Source organism: Lithobates pipiens, unplaced genomic scaffold (assembly GCF_037356315.1).
Source record: "Lithobates pipiens isolate NorthernLeopardFrog02 unplaced genomic scaffold, aLitPip1_a1.2 Scaffold_13, whole genome shotgun sequence".
Taxonomy (NCBI): domain Eukaryota; kingdom Metazoa; phylum Chordata; class Amphibia; order Anura; family Ranidae; genus Lithobates; species Lithobates pipiens.
In genome coordinates this window covers 538,431,640-538,453,065 of record NW_027507718.1, presented here as the reverse complement: position 1 = coordinate 538,453,065, position 21,426 = coordinate 538,431,640, and the positions used below count along the sequence as shown (strand labels likewise).

The 21,426-nt window shown below is 48.2% G+C and overlaps 1 protein-coding gene across 11 annotated transcripts in view; it reads right to left on the bottom strand.

Moving 5' to 3' along the window:
* LOXL3 (lysyl oxidase like 3) overlaps nt 1-21,426 on the bottom strand; it is a 105,665-nt gene that overhangs the window by 48,447 nt on the left and 35,792 nt on the right. For 5 of the 11 annotated variants that reach the window (XM_077478248.1, XM_077478254.1, XM_077478251.1 and 2 more), the window contains 4 exons: nt 18,251-18,414; nt 17,622-17,833; nt 11,340-11,399; nt 6,293-6,352 (listed from right to left, as the gene is read on the bottom strand). In XM_077478248.1, the coding sequence (XP_077334374.1) occupies nt 6,293-6,352; nt 11,340-11,399; nt 17,622-17,833; nt 18,251-18,414 (496 nt within the window). The remainder of the gene's footprint in view (nt 1-6,292; nt 6,353-11,339; nt 11,400-17,621; nt 17,834-18,250; nt 18,415-21,426) is intronic. The other 6 variants (XM_077478252.1, XM_077478256.1, XM_077478257.1 and 3 more) reach the window with 3 other exon arrangements.

The following is a 21,426-nucleotide window of genomic DNA, read 5'->3' as shown; positions in this document are numbered from 1 at the left end:
TGTCTTTGCCTCGGCCTTCCACCTCCTACTGTTATTGCTGAGACATCACAGAGGGCCACAGATACCTTTGCTGGGTTCCTGTCAAGTGTCCATCTGTCCTTGTTGGTCATCTATGGATTTGGCACTTTTCCTTTTTGCAGATGTGATGATTTTAGAGGCAATTTTTTTACCTTTCTTGAAATAGTAAGTTGACTCTTGTTACTTGGAGAACTGAAATAATAAAGTGCCAATTATCGCACCTTTCATGGATGACTTCCCGCTGACCGGCCATCAGCCTAACACAACGGCATCACTTCACCTACAATGGTAAGTAGTCCTGGTTTCGTTTTAACCAATCTCATTATTTGTTTACATTTTCCTAACCCCTCCTCCAGGACAATCCCCTGGATGACACCCACGGATGGTCCAGTATACCTACCTGCGTGATTATGGTGGGTCACCTCGGCCATTGATGTTTTCTTGGGTGTGAAACAATACACTACTAGTGGTGGTGTCCATAGTCATCTACTGGCCACAGTTGATAATTAGTAGATGGCTGTTTTATCCCGCCGATGCTGAAATTTGGCTTACATAGCCAGTAGATGCACTGTATAGCCTATGAAATCAGCGGACAGCTGTATGGGCTTGGTGGACATCCTATTCCAACACCATGGGCATTATGGAGTTGCCCCCCCTCCCCCATGACCATTAGTATGGAGGTGCCCCCGCCTCACCATAGCCATTAATAAGGAGTTGTCCCCCTTAGTGGCTATAACATCCTCCACTCTTCTGGGAAGACTTTCCACAAGATTTTGGAAGGTGTCTGTGGGGATTTGGCCCATTTGTGAGGCCAGGTACTGACGCTGGATGGGATGACCCAGCTCACATTTTATCGATGCCAAAAAAAAAAAGTCCTTGTTGACAATCGGCATTCCAATTCATCCCAAAGGTGGTCAGTAGGGATGAGTTCAGGGCTCTGTGCAGGACACTCGAGTTCACATATTTTTACCCATATAGTATAAAGGCAGATATTCCATCCTCCCAGCATTGGAACCCAGAGACTATTGGTATGAGGAGGTTGGAAGATTTAGAGGGTGCGTTCTCTGGAAGCAGAGTATTCTATTTTCTCTGTGGGTTGAATTGGATGGAATTTTGTCTTTTTTTCTACCAGACTAACTATGTAGCTATTTGGAGAACTGTCAGTGTCAACGGAGACATCGTCCAGCATACACAGGAATACTTTAGAAAATTGGAGTTGGGCCCCATTAGGATGTCAGGGAAAGTTTCACATTTCAGCTTCTATTCCGTGATGTGAATTGTCTGCAGTTGGAAGTTCTTCTCCACACATTTATATCATTTAACTATCAACAGATTATGAAACTACTGTAACTTTCCATGCTGGCGGGGAACAAAGGAATTCATCTCCGGAGCAGTAGAACAAAATAAAAGAAGATGGAAAAGAATTGACTTTGGTTACTTCACCGTGCGGATGAATAGGAAGAGAGACGAGAGAGACGAGAGAGACGAGAGAGCATTTCCCATAAATCAGGCTCACCTAATTGACACAAGTGTCTCCTGTTTTGGTTCCTTCAAACTTAGAAGAGGCCACCATAGAAAGAGTGGATGATGAGAATCAATAGAATACCAGGCTGTATGTGCAGTCCGAACACCCAATTACAGTATTACAGGTGGGAATGGGACCCGTATCAGAAGATGTGGATTATGGGTGAGCTGTGATGGTACTGCTGGCGGGAATGGGACCGATATTGGAAGATATGGATGGTGGGTGAGTTGTGATGGTATTACTGGTGGGAATGGGAACCGGTATCAGAAGATGTGGATGATGGGTGAGCTGTGATGGTATTACTGGTGGGAATGGGACCAATATCAGAAGATGTGGATGATGGGTGAGTTGTGATGATATTACTGGTGGGAATGGGACCAATATCAGGAGATGTGGATGATGGGTGAGTTGTGATGATATTACAGGTGGGAATGGGACTGGTATCAGAAGATGTGGATGATGGGTGAGTTGTGATGATATTACTGGTGGGAATGGGACCGGTATCTGAAGATGTGGATGATGGGTGAGCTGTGAAGGTATTACTGGCGGGAATGGGACCGGTATCAGAGGATGTAGATGATGGGTGAGCTGTGATGGTACTGCTAGTGGGAATGGGACCGGTATCAGAAGATGTGGATGATGGGTGAGCTGTGATGGTATTACTGGTGGGAATGGGACCAGTATCAGAAGATGTGGCTGATGGGTGAGCTGTGAAGGTATTACTGGCGGGAATGGGACCCGTATCAGAGGATGTAGATGATGGGTGAGCTGTGATGGTACTGCTGGTGGGAATGGGACCAGTATTGGAAGATGTGGCTGATGGGTGAGCTGTGAAGGTATTACTGGCGGGAATGGGACCCGTATCAGAGGATGTAGATGATGGGTGAGCTGTGATGGTACTGCTAGTGGGAATGGGACCGGTATCAGAAGATCGGATGATGGGTGAGCTGTGATGGTATTACTGGTGGGAATGGGACCAGTATCAGAAGATGTGGCTGATGGGTGAGCTGTGAAGGTATTACTGGTGGAATGGGACTGGTATCAGAGGATGTAGATGATGGGTGAGCTGTGATGGTACTGCTGGTGGGAATGGGACCGGTATCAGAAGATGTGGATGGTGGGTGAGTTGTGATGGTATTACTGGTGGGAATGGGACCGGTATCGGAAGATGTGGATGATGGGTGAGCTGTGATGATATTACTGGTAGGAATGGGACTGGTATCAGAGGATGTAGATGATGGGTGAGCTGTGATGGTACTGCTGGTGGGAATGGGACCGGTATCAGAAGATGTGGATGGTGGGTGAGTTGTGATGGTATTACTGGTGGGAATGGGACCGGTATCGGAAGATGTGGATGATGGGTGAGCTGTGATGATATTACTGGTGGGACTGGGACTGGTATCAGAAGATCGGATGATGGGTGAGTTGTGATGGTATTACTGGTAGGAATGGGACTGGTATCGGAAGATGTGGATGATGGGTGAGTTGTGATGATATTACTGGTGGGAATGGGACCGGTATCAGAAGATCGGATGATGGGTGAGCTGTGATGGTATTACTGGTAGGAATGGGACCAGTATCGGAAGATGTGGATGATGGGTGAGCTGTGATGGTATTACTGGTAGGAATGGGACCGGTATCAGAAGATGTGGATGATGGGTGAGCTGTGAAGGTATTACTGGCGGGAATGGGACCCGTATCAGAGGATGTAGATGATGGGTGAGCTGTGATGGTACTGCTAGTGGGAATGGGACTGGTATCAGAAGATCGGATGATGGGTGGGCTGTGATGGTATTACTGGTAGGAATGGGACTGGTATCAGAAGATCGGATGATGGGTGAGTTGTGATGGTATTACTGGTAGGAATGGGACTGGTATCGGAAGATGTGGATGATGGGTGAGCTGTGATGGTATTACTGGTAGGAATGGGACCGGTATCAGAAGATCGGATGATGGGTGAGCTGTGATGGTATTACTGGTAGGAATGGGACCGGTATCGGAAGATGTGGATGATGGGTGAGCTGTGATGGTATTACTGGTAGGAATGGGACCGGTATCAGAAGATGTGGATGATGGGTGAGCTGTGAAGGTATTACTGGCGGGAATGGGACCCGTATCAGAGGATGTAGATGATGGGTGAGCTGTGATGGTACTGCTAGTGGGAATGGGACTGGTATCAGAAGATGTGGATGATGGGTGGGCTGTGATGGTACTGCTAGTGGGAATGGGACCGGTATCAGAAGATCGGATGATGGGTGAGCTTTGATGATATTACTGGTGGGAATGGGACCGGTATCAGAAGATGTGTGTGATGGGTGAGCTGTGATGGTATTACTGGTGGGAATGGGACCAGTATCAGAAGATGTGGCTGATGGGTGAGCTGTGAAGGTATTACTGGTGGGAATGGGACTGGTATCAGAGGATGTAGATGATGGGTGAGCTGTGATGGTACTGCTGGTGGGAATGGGACCGGTATTGGAAGATGTGGATGGTGGGTGAGTTGTGATGGTATTACTGGTGGGAATGGGACCGGTATCGGAAGATGTGGATGATGGGTGAGCTGTGATGATATTACTGGTGGGAATGGGACTGGTATCAGAAGATCGGATGATGGGTGAGTTGTGATGATATTACTGGTGGGAATGGGACCGGTATCAGAAGATCGGATGATGGGTGAGCTGTGATGGTATTACTGGTAGGAATGGGACCGGTATCGGAAGATGTGGATGATGGGTGAGTTGTGATGGTATTACTGGTGGGAATGGGACCGGTATCAGAAGATCGGATGATGGGTGAGCTGTGATGGTATTACTGGTGGGAATGGGACCGGTATCAGAAGATCGGATGATGGGTGAGCTGTGATGGTATTACTGGTAGGAATGGGACCGGTATCAGAAGATGTGGATGATGGGTGGGCTGTGATGGTATTACTGGTGGGAATGGGACTGGTATCAGAAGATGTGTGTGATGGGTGAGCTGCGATGATATTACTGGTGGGAATGGGACCGGTATCAGAAGATCGGATGATGGGTGAGCTGTGATGATATTACTGGTAGGAATGGGACCGGTATCAGAAGATGTGGATGATGGGTGAGCTGTGATGGTACTGCTAGTGGGAATGGGACTGGTATCAGAAGATGGGGATGATGGGTGAGCTGCGATGATATTACTGGTGGGAATGGGACCGGTATCAGAAGATGTGGATGATGGGTTAACTGACCACCATGGAGGCCACAGGTCCAGACAGAAAGGCTCTTCCATCGTGATGGAGAACCCTTTCCCCATGTGGAGGATTTTGGCTGGATGGTGACCTGCTCCGGATGTTGCAGATATTCCATTCTCATTCCGGGATTTGTGCCAATAAAGAAATCTCTTCTATATCATGTTCAGTCTTGTTATGTATCCTAATAAATGTATTTCCAACCCTTGCGCACAATTCAATATTTCTCTTTAATTGATAGGTAGCTCCCAAGCATGACTGGTCACTCTCTGGACACATAATGTCACACATAGGTGGTCACTCTCTGGACACACAATGTCACAGTGAACTGATATCCTGAATATACTGAGTGTTCTCTGCTCATCACAATGTAATAAATACATTTCATTCCTTGCTCAGGAAATATTAGCTGATAGCATCCCTCCCAGCACTGAATAATGCAGAACATATGAGCGTGCCTCGATCTGCTCACATCTACAAAACAAACTCTCCATGGGAACCCCGGAACAGCCGGGAGGTACAAAGTATATGATCCAGCAATCACCATATAATGTACAGAGATCACCATAGAGAGACCATTGTACAATGTACAGAGATCACCATAGAGAGACCATTGTACAATGTACAGAGATCACCATAGAGAGACCACCATACAATGTACAGAGATCACCATAGAGAGACCACCATACAATGTACAGAGATCACAATAGAGAGACCACCATACAATGTACAGAGATCACCATAGAGAGACCACCATACAATGTACAGAGATCACCATAGAGAGACCACCATACAATGTACAGAGATCACCATAGAGAGACCACCATACAATGTACAGAGATCTTCATATAATATCCAGAGAGATAGAAGCATTTTAGACACCTGACCTCACTGTCGGCCAGGTCTTGGGGTTGTGCAGGCAAAGTGTATGAAGTGTTTCTATGAGAAGTTCAGTCACGTGTTGGATACAAAAGCATGTCTTCATAGGTCTTCCCTGTCAATCACTGGGCTAATTTTCTGCCCCTAATAATACAATGTGGCTGAAGCTATGGGGGTGCCCAACCTACACCCAATCCAAAAGACAATCATACTGATAAATTGGCGCCATGATGGACTTTATGGTGGGGTATCAGTGAGTATTTCCCGGGGTATAAATGCTGAGATGGACAGAATTGCCCACAGTGTCCACAGTCTGCTCCCCATTCACTGCTGGCACTGGACTCATCACCATAAACTTTGCCTGACACAACCCCTATAAAAGCCTCCCTCATTTCAGGGACAGAGTCCTCCATGGCAGGAGCATCCCTAGAAAGTGGAGCCAGCAGACGGGGTTCTATGGATTTCACCTATAGAATCCATACAGTGGGTTTAGTCTGTAGAAAGTGATGGAATTTTGATGTTAGAGAAGCATTGGGGACACAAGAGTCACAGTTTTGGGCTAAATTAAGATGTTAGGAGATATTAGGACTGTTAGTCCAGAATACGGGGAGTTTATTTAGTCTCTGTCCCTAAATAAACTGCGCCGTTACCTGCGGGCTGCGCTCGTCACCTTGGTGGAACGTTTTTTGCTGGCCGATGTTTTTACTTCTCTGAAAGAACGTGAGAATGAAAAACATGAAAGACACTTGAAGACACATTGGCCTGGAGCTTGTCCTAGGTGCCCACCAGTCCTTCAAAGAACCCTTCCCCGTCTACTCCAGATAAGATAGGCCTAGAGCTTGTCCTAGGTGTCCACTAGTCCTTCAAAGAACCCCTTTCCCGTCTACTCCAGATAAGATAGGCCTAGAGCTTGTCCTAGGTGTCCACTAGTCCTTCAAAGAACCCTTCCCCGTCTACTCCAGATAAGATAGGCCTAGAGCTTGTCCTAGGTGTCCACTAGTCCTTCAAAGAACCCCTTTCCCGTATACTCCAGATAAGATAGGCCTAGAGCTTGTCCTAGGTGCCCACTAGTCCTTCAAAGAACCCCTTCCCCGTCTACTCCAGATAAGATAGGCCTAGAGCTTGTCCTAGGTGTCCACTAGTCCTTCAAAGAACCCCTTTCCCGTCTACTCCAGATAAGATAGGCCTAGAGCTTGTCCTAGGTGTCCACTAGTCCTTCAAAGAACCCTTCCCCGTCTACTCCAGATAAGATAGGCCTAGAGCTTGTCCTAGGTGTCCACTAGTCCTTCAAAGAACCCCTTTCCCGTCTACTCCAGATAAGATAGGCCTAGAGCTTGTCCTAGGTGTCCACTAGTCCTTCAAAGAACCCCTTTCCCGTATACTCCAGATAAGATAGGCCTAGAGCTTGTCCTAGGTGCCCACTAGTCCTTCAAAGAACCCCTTCCCCGTCTACTCCAGATACGATAGGCCTAGAGCTTGTCCTAGGTGTCCACTAGTCCTTCAAAGAACCCCTTCCCCGTCTACTCCAGATAAGATAGGCCTAGAGCTTGTCCTAGGTGTCCACTAGTCCTTCAAAGAACCCTTCCCCGTCTACTCCAGATAAGATAGGCCTAGAGCTTGTCCTAGGTGTCCACTAGTCCTTCAAAGAACCCCTTCCCCGTCTACTCCAGATAAGATAGGCCTAGAGCTTGTCCTAGGTGTCCACTAGTCCTTCAAAGAACCCCTTCCCCGTCTACTCCAGATAAGATAGGCCTAGAGCTTGTCCTAGGTGTCCACTAGTCCTTTAAAGAACCCTTCCCCGTCTACTCCAGATAAGATAGGCCTAGAGCTTGTCCTAGGTGTCCACTAGTCCTTCAAAGAACCCCTTCCCCGTCTACTCCAGATAAGATAGGCCTAGAGCTTGTCCTAGGTGTCCACTAGTCCTTCAAAGAACCCTTCCCCGTCTATTCCAGATAAGATAGGCCTAGAGCTTGTCCTAGGTGTCCACTAGTCCTTCAAAGAACCCCTTCCCCGTCTACTCCAGATAAGATAGGCCTAGAGCTTGTCCTAGGTGTCCACTAGTCCTTCAAAGAACCCCTTTCCCGTCTACTCCAGATAAGATAGGCCTAGAGCTTGTCCTAGGTGTCCACTAGTCCTTCAAAGAACCCCTTTCCCGTATACTCCAGATAAGATAGGCCTAGAGCTTGTCCTAGGTGTCCACTAGTCCTTCAAAGAACCCCTTCCCCGTCTACTCCAGATAAGATAGGCCTAGAGCTTGTCCTAGGTGTCCACTAGTCCTTCAAAGAACCCCTTTCCCGTCTACTCCAGATAAGATAGGCCTAGAGCTTGTCCTAGGTGTCCACTAGTCCTTCAAAGAACCCTTCCCCGTCTACTCCAGATAAGATAGGCCTAGAGCTTGTCCTAGGTGTCCACTAGTCCTTCAAAGAACCCCTTTCCCGTCTACTCCAGATAAGATAGGCCTAGAGCTTGTCCTAGGTGTCCACTAGTCCTTCAAAGAACCCCTTTCCCGTATACTCCAGATAAGATAGGCCTAGAGCTTGTCCTAGGTGCCCACTAGTCCTTCAAAGAACCCCTTCCCCGTCTACTCCAGATACGATAGGCCTAGAGCTTGTCCTAGGTGTCCACTAGTCCTTCAAAGAACCCCTTCCCCGTCTACTCCAGATAAGATAGGCCTAGAGCTTGTCCTAGGTGCCCACTAGTCCTTCAAAGAACCCCTTCCCCGTCTACTCCAGATACGATAGGCCTAGAGCTTGTCCTAGGTGTCCACTAGTCCTTCAAAGAACCCCTTCCCCGTCTACTCCAGATAAGATAGGCCTAGAGCTTGTCCTAGGTGTCCACTAGTCCTTCAAAGAACCCTTCCCCGTCTACTCCAGATAAGATAGGCCTAGAGCTTGTCCTAGGTGTCCACTAGTCCTTCAAAGAACCCCTTCCCCGTCTACTCCAGATAAGATAGGCCTAGAGCTTGTCCTAGGTGTCCACTAGTCCTTCAAAGAACCCCTTCCCCGTCTACTCCAGATAAGATAGGCCTAGAGCTTGTCCTAGGTGTCCACTAGTCCTTTAAAGAACCCTTCCCCGTCTACTCCAGATAAGATAGGCCTAGAGCTTGTCCTAGGTGTCCACTAGTCCTTCAAAGAACCCCTTCCCCGTCTACTCCAGATAAGATAGGCCTAGAGCTTGTCCTAGGTGTCCACTAGTCCTTCAAAGAACCCTTCCCCGTCTATTCCAGATAAGATAGGCCTAGAGCTTGTCCTAGGTGTCCACTAGTCCTTCAAAGAACCCCTTCCCCGTATACTCCAGATAAGATAGGCCTAGAGCTTGTCCTAGGTGTCCATTAGTCCTTCAAAGAACCCTTCCCCTTCTACTCCAGATAAGACTTAGATGAGGCCTGGAGCTTGTAGTAGGTTTCCACTAGTATTTCAGAAAACTCCCTCCCTGTCTACAGATAAGGTGAAGTTCACATAAGGGTCCGATGCTTCTGTTTGGTGTACACTAGTCCCTCGAAGAACCCCCTCCCCTTTCTACTCCAGTGAAAGATTAGATGAAGCCTGGAGCTCCTGCTAGGTGTCCACTAGTCCTTCAAAGAACCCCTTCCCCATCTTCTCCAGATAAGACTCAGGAGAGGCCTGGAGCTTGTGCTGGATATTCACTCGTTTTTCTGTGAACCCCCTCGCTGTTTACTTCAGATGAAGCTCAGATGAGGGTCTGGAGCATGTGCTTGGTGTCCACTAGTCTTTCCGAGAACTCTGTCTACTCCAAAAAAGGCTCAGAGTTAGATGAGGGTCTGGAGAATGTGGTGACTTCTCACTGGTCCTTCAGAGAACCCCCTTCATTCAACTCCAGATAAGACTCAGACGAAGTCTGGATCTTGTGCCCGATGTCCACTAGTCCTTCAGAGAACCCCTTCTCTTTTTACTCCAGATACGACTCAGATGAGGCCTGGAGCTTGGGCTAAATGTCGGCTACTCTTTCAGAGATCCCCCTTTTTATCAATGCTAAATCAGAAACAGTTGAGGCTCTAGAACTTGTGCTAGATGCTACCAATTTTTTAAGAACTCCCTCCTTCTCCCCCCTTGTACTCCAAGAAAGACTACAATGAGGTTCTGGATCTTGTGCTATATGTCCACTAGTCCTTTACAGAACCTCCTTCCTGTCTACCCCAGATAGGACTGAGATGAGGGTCTAGAACTTGTGCTAGGTATCCACTAGTTCTTCAGAGAATCCAATCTTCATCTATTCCAGATAAGATTCAGATTAGGGTCTGGAACTTGTGCTATATGTCCCCTAGTCCTGCAGAGAATCCCTTCCCTTCTATTCAAGATCAGACTCAGATGAGGCTCTAGAGCTTGTCTAAGGTGTCCACCAGTACTTTGGAGAACCCATTTTATTATTCTCCAGAAAAGACTCAGATGAGGTTCTGGAGCTCGTGCTTTGTGCCCACTAGTCCTTCAGAGAACTCCTTCCCTGTCTACTCCAGATAAAATCATATCAAGATCTGGAACTTGTGCCAAGTGTCCACTAGACCTTCAGAGAACATCTTCCCTGCCTACTCCAGATAAGGCTCAGGTGGGACTTGATCCAGGGATGAACGTTTAATATACAGAGGTCTCCGTATAACACCCAGAGGCCATCATACAGTATAGAGAGATCCCCACATAATAGGAGATCATGGTATAATATCCAGAGATAGGAGCACTACAGATAACAGACTTCCCTGCCAGCCAGGTTTTGGGGTTATGTAGGCAAAGTTTTCAAAATTTTCTTAAAGTTTGTATGAGAAGAGCAGTTATGAGTTTTACTCAGCAGTGTCTGTAAATTCCATATCTTCATAGTCTTCCCTGTCAATGACTGGGCTCATTTCCTGACCAGTCTAGCACTAGCAATACAACGATGTGATAGAAGCTATGGGAGTAATATGGTGGGAGTGGGGGTGGGGCTGGAGTGCTATGCCAATTACTGAGAGATGCCAACCAATAAAATGTGAGAAGAGATGCTCTAGCCCAGTGATGGCGAACCTTGGCACCCCAGATGCTTTGAAACTACATTTCCCATGATGCTCCAGTACACTGCAGAGTGCATTAATATCATGGGAAATGTAGTTCCAAAACATCTGGGGTGCCAAGGTTAGCCATCACTGCTCTAGCCTCTATTCTAATGTAACAGAAGAAGGGGGTGGGTGCAAGGAGCCAAAACCCAGACAAGAGGGTGAAATGATGTCATCTTCTCCTAGGCTCCGCCCAATCCAAAAGACAATCATACTGATAAATTGGTCCCATAATGGACTGTGTGGGGGGTATTGGTGAGGATTTCTTGAGATGGAGAGAAGAGACCACAGGAGCCCATGTGGCCACAGACTGCCCATCTACTTCCCATTCACTGCTGGCACTGGACTCCTCACCATGAACTCTGCCTGACACAATCCCTATAAAGGCCGTTCCTCATTTCAGGGACAGATTCCTCCATAACGGGAGCAACCCTGATATGTGGGGCCAGCAGACGCAGTTCTATGGATTTCACCTATAGAATCCATACAGTGGGATTAGTGTGTAGAAAGTGATGGGATTTCCATGTTAGAGAAGCATTGGGGACACAAGATTACCAGTTTTGGGGTGAATTGAGACTTTAGGAGATATTAGGACTGTTAGTCCAGAATACGGGGAGTTTATTTAGTCTCTGACCCTAAATAAACTGCGCCGTTACCTGCGGGCTGCGCTCGTCACCTTGGTGGAACGTTTTTTGTTGGCCGATGTTTTTACTTCTCTGAAAAAATGTGAGAATGAGAAGCATGTAAGACACTGGAAGACACATTGGCCTGGAGCTTGTTCTAGGTGCCCACTAGTCCTTCAAAGAACCTCCTCCCCCTTCTACTCCAGATAAGATAGGCCTGGAGCTTGTCCTAGGTGCCCACCAGTCCTTCAAAGAACCCCCCCCCCCCCCCTCTACTCCAGATAAGATAGGCCTGGAGCTTGTCCTAGGTGTCCACTAGTCCTTCAAAGAACCTCCTCCCCCCTCTACTCCAGATAAGATAGGCCTGGAGCTTGTCCTAGGTGCCCACCAGTCCTTCAAAGAACCTCCTCCCCCCTCTACTCCAGATAAGATAGGCCTGGAGCTTTCCTAGGTGCCCACTAGTCCTTCAAAGAACCTCCTCCCCCCTCTACTCCAGATAAGATAGGCCTGGAGCTTGTCCTAGGTGCCCACCAGTCCTTCAAAGAACCTCCTCCCCCCTCTACTCCAGATAAGATAGGCCTGGAGCTTTCCTAGGTGCCCACTAGTCCTTCAAAGAACCTCCTCCCCCTTCTACTCCAGATAAGATAGGCCTGGAGCTTTCCTAGGTGCCCACTAGTCCTTCAAAGAACCTCCTCCCCCCTCTACTCCAGATAAGATAGGCCTGGAGCTTGTCCTAGGTGCCCACCAGTCCTTCAAAGAACCTCCTCCCCCTTCAACTCCAGATAAGATAGGCCTGGAGCTTTCCTAGGTGCCCACTAGTCCTTCAAAGAACCTCCTCCCCCCTTCTACTCCAGATAAGATAGGCCTGGAGCTTGTCCTAGGTGCCCACTAGTCCTTCAAAGAACCTCCTCCCCCCTCTACTCCAGATAAGATAGGCCTGGAGCTTGTCCTAGGTGCCCACTAGTCCTTCAAAGAACCCTTCCCCTTCAACTCCAGATACGATAGGCCTGGAGCTTTCCTAGGTGCCCACTAGTCCTTCAAAGAACCTCCTCCCCCCTCTACTCCAGATAAGATAGGCCTGGAGCTTGTCCTAGGTGCCCACTAGTCCTTCAAAGAACCTCCTCCCCCTTCAACTCCAGATAAGATAGGCCTGGAGCTTGTGCTTCAGAGAACCCCCTCCCCCTCCCCCGTCTTCTCCAGATAAGACTCAAATGAGGCCAAGAGCCTGTGCTCGGTATCCACTAGTCCTTCAGAGGACGCCCTACCTGTCTACTCCTCGGAAGAGCTAGTGGACACCAAAGCTCACCAAAGAACCCTCTCCCTTCTAATCCATATACAAGTTAGATGAGGTTTTAGATCTTGTGCTAGGTGTCCACTAGGCCTTTAGAGAACCCCCTCCCCCATCTACTCCAGATAAGACTCAGATGAGGGTCTAAGACTTGTGTGTCCACTAGCTCTGAGAACCCCCTGCTTGTCTACTCTAGATTAGGTTCACATGATGCTCTAGAGCCTGTGTTGGGTGTCCACCAGTCCTTCAAACCCCCCCCCCTCTCCTTCTATTCTAGATAAGGCTCAGATGAGGTTCTGGATCTTGTGCTCGGTGTTCATTAGTCCTTTAGAAAACCCCTCTTCATCTAATCCAGATAGGACTCTGATGAGGTAGGTGTCCACTACACCACTGCTCTTGTCTCCTGTAGATCAGGCGTGCAGTAATACGGCACATTTCATTCATTCATTTCATTCATTCATTTCTAATAAATACAGAATTCATATTGTGATCAGCAAAGACTGTCGTGGCAACACTAGATTTCCCCAACTACTCCATGGCAGATAGTCCTGAAGGAGAAAACAAAGCAAGTCAGTCCAGAAAACCCATTGGAGAGGAAGCCAGGGATGGCCTACAGAACCAACAATCCAAGGATAACCAGGAGGAAGGCGGAAATACACACCGGCTATGCCAGCAAAACACATAAGAATATCTGCAGTGCACTGAAAGTCTATGTACCGTAGGCTCCAACAATGAACTTCTGGTATCTGCTACCTTCTGGTCTGCTAAATGTTCCATTGAATGTGTTTTATTATATTTGTTCAAAAGGTACAAAAAATACCTGTTGATCCTGCCAGGCTAGGGGGTTCTGTGTTCTTTGTAATGCATCAGAAATGAAGTAGGCAGGGCTTACACCATGTGCTTAGGAATCCGGTGGTAGAGGAGGGTAGGGACTCACTATAGTTCTGGCACATCAACAGTTATTTTCTGTACTTGTATCATGTTTGGAGGGATAAAATATCTGTGTGTTCCGGAGATGAACTAAGGATGTTTTTTTTTTGCCTTGACATACTCTGGAGGAAATGAGGTTTAGGCTTTCATGGCAATTACCACCAACTTTTAGCAGTGGGGAACTTACAGGAACTTAAACTTCAACACATACTGTAGTCACACCAAAAACACCACAATCAGAGCCGGAAGGGTCACACACAATGCAATGTCTGTACAATCAGACCCAGAAGACCATAGAAGGAAGCCCCCTCAATGGAAAACGATGGCACAGCTCTGGGTGATTTATAGGAGCTACAATCTGCCATCAACCTGAATGCTGCAAATGTCCAACCAAACAAAGATTACACCCAGAAGAGCGAGGAAGAGCGAGGAAGAGCGAGGAAGAGCGAGGAAGAGCGAGGAAGAATGAGGAAGAGCGAGGAAGAGCCTCGCCCACATTTCATAGACTTGGAGAAGATCTACTCTTCTGGGGTTCCACCTCTCCGAACACCAAATCTGAGTGACTTCCATCTTCTCCACATAGAAAATCACAAGACGTCACACACACAATGTCATCACCTCTGTTTCTCCACTTCAATTATCCTTGTTACCCCTCCCCCAATTCTCATCTCAAATCTTAGTGACCTCCCCCATCCTTATCTTTCCAGATCCTCAATCTCTATGATCTACCCCGTCTATCTAGATCCCCTTATCTATGATCTCTCCCATCTCCATCTCTCCAGGTCCACCATCTTTATGACCTCCCCCATCTCTATGACCTTCCCATCACCATCTCTGTGACCCCCCATCTCTATACATCCAGATCCTCCCTCTCTGTGACCAACCGCATCTCTATACATCCAGATCCTCCCTCTCTGTGACCCCCCCCCCCATCTCTATACATCCAGATCCTCCCTCTCTGTGACCCCCCCCCCATCTCTATACATCCAGATCCTCCCTCTCTGTGACCTCCCCCATCTCTATGACCTTCCCATCTCTATACATCCAGATCCTCCATCTCTGTGACCTCCCCCATCTCTATGACCTTCCCATCTCTATACATCCAGATCCTCCATCTCTGTGACCCCCCCCCATCTCTATACATCCAGATCCTCCATCTCTGTGACCCCCCCCATCTCTATACATCCAGATCCTCCATCTCTGTGACCTCCCCCATCTCTATGACCTTCCCATCTCTATACATCCAGATCCTCCATCTCTGTGACCCCCCCCCATCTCTATACATCCAGATCCTCCATCTCTGTGACCCCCCCCATCTCTATACATCCAGATCCTCCATCTCTGTGACCTCCCCCATCTCTATGACCTTCCCATCTCTATACATCCAGATCCTCCCTCTCTGTGACCCCCCCCCATCTCTATACATCCAGATCCTCCATCTCTGTGACCCCCCCCCCATCTCTATACATCCAGGTCCTCCATCTCTGTGACCCCCCCCCCCCCATCTCCCATCTCTATACATCCAGATCCTCCCTCTCTGTGACCCCCCCCATCTCTATACATCCAGATCCTCCATCTCTGTGACCCCCCCCCATCTCTATACATCCAGATCCTCCCTCTCTGTGACCCCCCCCCCATCTCTATACATCCAGATCCTCCATCTCTGTGACCTCCCCCATCTCTATGACCTTCCCATCTCTATACATCCAGATCCTCCATCTCTGTGACCTCCCCCATCTCTATGACCTTCCCATCTCTATACATCCAGATCCTCCATCTCTGTGACCTCCCCCATCTCTATGACCTTCCCATCTCTATACATCCAGATCCTCCATCTCTGTGACCCCCCCCCATCTCTATACATCCAGATCCTCCATCTCTGTGACCCCCCCCATCTCTATACATCCAGATCCTCCATCTCTGTGACCTCCCCCATCTCTATGACCTTCCCATCTCTATACATCCAGATCCTCCCTCTCTGTGACCCCCCCCATCTCTATACATCCAGATCCTCCATCTCTGTGACCAACCCCATCTCTATGACCTTCCCATCACCATCTCTGTGACCTCCCCCATCTCTATGACCTTCCCATCTCTATACATCCAGATCCTCCATCTCTGTGACCCCCCCCCCATCTCTATACATCCAGATCCTCCATCTCTGTGACCTCCCCCATCTCTATGACCTTCCCATCTCTATACATCCAGATCCTCCCTCTCTGTGACCCCCCCCATCTCTATACATCCAGATCCTCCCTCTCTGTGACCCCCCCCCCATCTCTATACATCCAGATCCTCCCTCTCTGTGACCTCCCCCATCTCTATGACCTTCCCATCTCTATACATCCAGATCCTCCATCTCTGTGACCTCCCCCATCTCTATGACCTTCCCATCTCTATACATCCAGATCCTCCATCTCTGTGACCTCCCCCATCTCTATGACCTTCCCATCTCTATACATCCAGATCCTCCATCTCTGTGACCCCCCCCCATCTCTATACATCCAGATCCTCCATCTCTGTGACCCCCCCCATCTCTATACATCCAGATCCTCCATCTCTGTGACCTCCCCCATCTCTATGACCTTCCCATCTCTATACATCCAGATCCTCCCTCTCTGTGACCCCCCCCATCTCTATACATCCAGATCCTCCATCTCTGTGACCAACCCCATCTCTATGACCTTCCCATCACCATCTCTGTGACCTCCCCCATCTCTATGACCTTCCCATCTCTATACATCCAGATCCTCCATCTCTGTGACCTCCCCCATCTCTATGACCTTCCCATCTCTATACATCCAGATCCTCCATCTCTGTGACCCCCCCCCATCTCTATACATCCAGATCCTCCATCTCTGTGACCCCCCCCATCTCTATACATCCAGATCCTCCATCTCTGTGACCTCCCCCATCTCTATGACCTTCCCATCTCTATACATCCAGATCCTCCCTCTCTGTGACCCCCCCCATCTCTATACATCCAGATCCTCCCTCTCTGTGACCCCCCCCATCTCTATACATCCAGATCCTCCATCTCTGTGACCAACCCCATCTCTATGACCTTCCCATCACCATCTCTGTGCCCCCCCCCCTCATCTCTATACATCCAGATCCTCCCTCTCTGTGACCTCCCCCATCTCTATGACCTTCCCATCTCTATACATCCAGATCCTCCATCTCTGTGACCTCCCCCATCTCTATGACCTTCTTATCTCTATACATCCAGATCCTCCCTCTCTGTGACCTCCCCCATCTCTATACATCCAGATCCTCCATCTCTGTGACCCCCCCATCTCTATGACCTTCCCATCTCTATACATCCAGATCCTCCATCTCTGTGACCCCCCCCATCTCTATGACCTTCCCATCTCTATACATCCAGATCCTCCATCTCTGTGACCTCCCCCATCTCTATGACCTTCCCATCTCTATACATCCAGATCCTCCATCTCTGTGACCCCCCCATCTCTATGACCTTCCCATCTCTATACATCCAGATCCTCCATCTCTGTGACCTCCCCCCCCCCCCCCCATCTCCCATCTCTATACATCCAGATCCTCCATCTCTGTGACCCCCCCCATCTCTATACATCCAGATCCTCCATCTCTGTGACCAACCCCATCTCTGTGACCTCCCCCATCTCTGTGACCCCCCCCCCATCTCCATACATCCAGATCCTCCCTCTCTGTGACCTCCCCCATCTCTATGACCTTCCCATCACCATCTCTGTGACCCCCCCCCCATCTCCTATCTCTATACATCCAGAACCTCCATCTCTGTGACCTCTCCCATCTCTATACATCCAGATCCTCCATCTCTGTGACCCACCCCCCCCCCCCTATCTCTTGTCTATCCAGATTTCACATCTCTGTGATCTCCCCATGGACCTCGCCCCTCTACCCCTATTCTCTATCACTTTAAACCTCAGACAATGAAGATGTCTAGGATCACATTGCCCTTCATCCCCTCTTCTTCTGTTATTCTAGGATGGGAACTATGGCACATACATTGATATTAGACACTAGGACTAGACATCTGATCGTGTTCCTCTCTCCCCCCTCTACAAAGCCTCCATCACTCATGTAGATCTTACTTGTAGAAGTTTTTGTTGAATTTCTTCTCGGATGGGAAGCCCAGCATTCCACAGACCACGAGACTATTTGCCGGAGTCCAGCCCACGTCACACACCTGTTCCCAGGTGTCCCGGTATTTGATCTCCAGTATCCCCTCATGGATGGGAAGTCTGTTCTTGGCACTTGAGATCACCGGCCTCAGACGCACCTCTTCCACCTGTCTCTGCTCTGTCTGCAACAACACAGGGTCACCTTCATATGCTACATGTCAGCTCGTATGGGCCTCACCCTATGAGATATGCCAGGTCTTCTATATCTGTCACCCCACTATGGGAGGGGCATATTAGAGGTGTAATAGCTGCTATTTGTGTCACCCTTCAATGGAAGGAGCTTATGTCATGTCTCACAGGTACCCTCTGTCTTTCTCACCCATCAATGGGAGGGGTATATGTCAAATCTCATAGCTGCCCTCTGTATGTCTCATCCCTCAATGGGAGGAGCTTGCGTCAGGTCTCATCGTTTCCCAATTTCTGTGTCACCCTTCAGTGGGAGGAGCACATGTCATGTGTCATAGTTACCCTCTGTCTGTCGCCATATTGACAACCCCCGGGGAGGGTAGATGACGATTTCATTTGTCTCTGTTTCTTACCTCAATAGTGTTGGGCTCGACATATCCTGGAATCCTTTCATCCTTGCAGATGACTCCGGCATCTTCCTCATGGGTGCAATCAGTGCTCCCCCATCCCCGGGAACTACAGTCTGCAATACTCTTCTCACTTCCAGAGCAGATGACATTATCCAGCCAGATTCGCCCTTCCAGAAAACAGAAAATGTTATCGCCATACAAGAGATTCATAAACTCTACAGAACCCACCAGAGACCTTCATAAAGAGTATTATTATCATACAGGAAATCCATACACCCTACAGAACCTACCAGAGACCCCCATAAAGAGTATTATTATCATAGAGGAAATCCATACACCCTACAGAACCCACCAGAGACCTCCATAAAGGAGTGTTATTATCATAGAGGAAATCCATACACCCTACAGAACCCACCAGAGACCCCCATAAAGAGTATTATTATCATACAGGAAATCCATACACCCTACAGAACCCACCAGAGACCCCCATAAAGGAGTGTTATTATCATAGAGGAAATCCATACACCCTACAGAACCCACCAGAGACCCCCATAAAGAGTATTATTATCATACAGGAAATCCATACACCCTACAGAACCCACCAGAGACCCCCATAAAGAATATTATTATCATACAGGAAATCCATACACCCTACAGAACCCACCAGAGACCCCCATAAAGAGTATTATTATCATACAGGAAATCCATACACCCTACAGAACCTACCAGAGACCCCCATAAAGAGTATTATTATCATACAGGAAATCCATACACCCTACAGAACCCACCAGAGACCTCCATAAAGGAGTGTTATTACCATACAGGAAATCCATACACCCTACAGAACCCACCAGAGACCCCCATAAAGGAGTGTTATTATCATAGAGGAAATCCATACACCCTACAGAACCCACCAGAGACCCCCATAAAGAGTATTATTATCATACAGGAAATCCATACACCCTACAGAACCCACCAGAGACCCCCATAAAGGAGTGTTATTACCATACAGGAGAATTATACACCCTACAGAACCCACCAGAGACCCCCATAAAGAGTATTATTATCATAGAGGAAATCCATACACCCTACAGAACCCACCAGAGACCCCCATAAAGAGTATTATTATCATACAGGAGAATTATACACCCTACAGAACCCACCAGAGACCCCCATAAAGGAGTGTTATTACCATACAGGAGAATTATACACCCTACAGAACCCACCAGAGGCCTCCATCAGGTCCTCCACAGAGGTCCACACTGTACATAGTATTACACAAATACTGCAGCATGAAAAATATCAATGTCTCCTGACTGCTGGAGAGTGAGCTTCTCCGGACATGTGATATGTAGAAGAGAAGGTCGTCCCTTGTCATGTGATATGTAGCAGAGAAGGCCGTCCCTTGTCATGTGATATGTAGAAGAGAAGGCCGTCCCTTGTCATGTGATATGTAGAAGAGAAGGCCGTCCCTTGTCATGTGATATGTAGAAGAGAAGGCCGTCCCCTGTCATGTGATATGTAGAAGTGAAGGCCGTCCCTTGTCATGTGATATGTAGAAGTGAAGGCCGTCCCTTGTCATGTGATATGTAGCAGAGAAGGTCGTCCCTTGTCATGTGATATGTAGAAGTGAAGGCCGTCCCTTGTCATGTGATATGTAGAAGAGAAGGCCGTCCCTTGTCATGTGATATGTAGAAGAGAAGGCCGTCCCTTGTCATGTGATATGTAGAAGAGAAGGCCGTCCCTTGTCATGTGATATGTAGAAGAGAAGGCCGTCCCTTGTCATGTTATATGTAGAAGAGAAGGCCGTCCCTTGTCATGTGATATGTAGAAGTGAAGGCCGTCCCTTGTCATGTGATATGTAGCAGAGAAGGCCGTCCCTTGTCATGTGATATGTAGAAGAGAAGGTCATCCCTTGTCATGTGATATGTAGAAGAGAAGGCCGTCCCTTGTCATGTGATATGTAGAAGAGAAGGCCGTCCCTTGTCATGTTATATGTAGAAGAGAAGGCCGTCCCTTGTCATGTGATATGTAGAAGTGAAGGCCGTCCCTTGTCATGTGATATGTAGCAGAGAAGGCCGTCCCTTGTCATGTGATATGTAGCAGAGAAGGCCATCCCCTGTCATGTGATATGTAGAAGTGAAGGCCGTCCCTTGTCATGTGATATGTAGCAGAGAAGGCCGTCCCTTGTCATGTGATATGTAGAAGAGAAGGACGTCCCTTGTCATGTGATATGTAGAAGAGAAGGCCGTCCCTTGTCATGTGATCTGTAGAAGAGAAGGCCGTCCCTTGTCATGTGATATGTAGAAGAGAAGGCCGTCCCTTGTCATGTGATATGTAGAACAGAAGGCCGTCCCTTGTCATGTGATATGTAGCAGAGAAGGCCGTCCCTTGTCATGTGATATGTAGAAGAGAAGGCCGTCCCTTGTCTTGTGATATGTAGCAGATTAGGCCGTCCCTTGTCATGTGATATGTAGAAGAGAAGGCCGTCCCTTGTCATGTGATATGTAGCAGAGAAGGCCGTCCCTTGTCATGTTATATGTAGAAGAGAAGGCCATCCCTTGTCATGTGATATGTAGAAGTGAAGGCCGTCCCTTGTCATGTGATATGTAGCACAGAAGGCCGTCCCTTGTCATGTGATATGTAGAAGAGAAGGCCGTCCCTTGTCATGTGATATGTAGAAGTGAAGGCCGTCCCTTGTCATGTGATATGTAGAAGTGAAGGCCGTCCCTTGTCATGTGATATGTAGCAGAGAAGGCCGTCCCTTGTCATGTGATATGTAGAAGTGAAGGCCGTCCCTTGTCATGTGATATGTAGAAGAGAAGGCCGTCCCTTGTCATGTGATATGTAGAAGTGAAGGCCGTCCCTTGTCATGTGATATGTAGCAGAGAAGGCCGTCCCTTGTCATGTGATATGTAGAAGAGAAGGCTGTCCCTTGTCATGTGATATGTAGAAGAGAAGGCTGTCCCTTGTCATGTGATATGTAGAAGAGAAGGCCGTCCCTTGTCATGTGATATGTAGAAGTGAAGGCCGTCCCTTGTCATGTGATATGTAGCAGAGAAGGCCGTCCCTTGTCATGTGATATGTAGAAGAGAAGGCCGTCCCTTGTCATGTGATATGTAGCAGAGAAGGCCATCCCCTGTCATGTGATATGTAGAAGTGAAGGCCGTCCCTTGTCA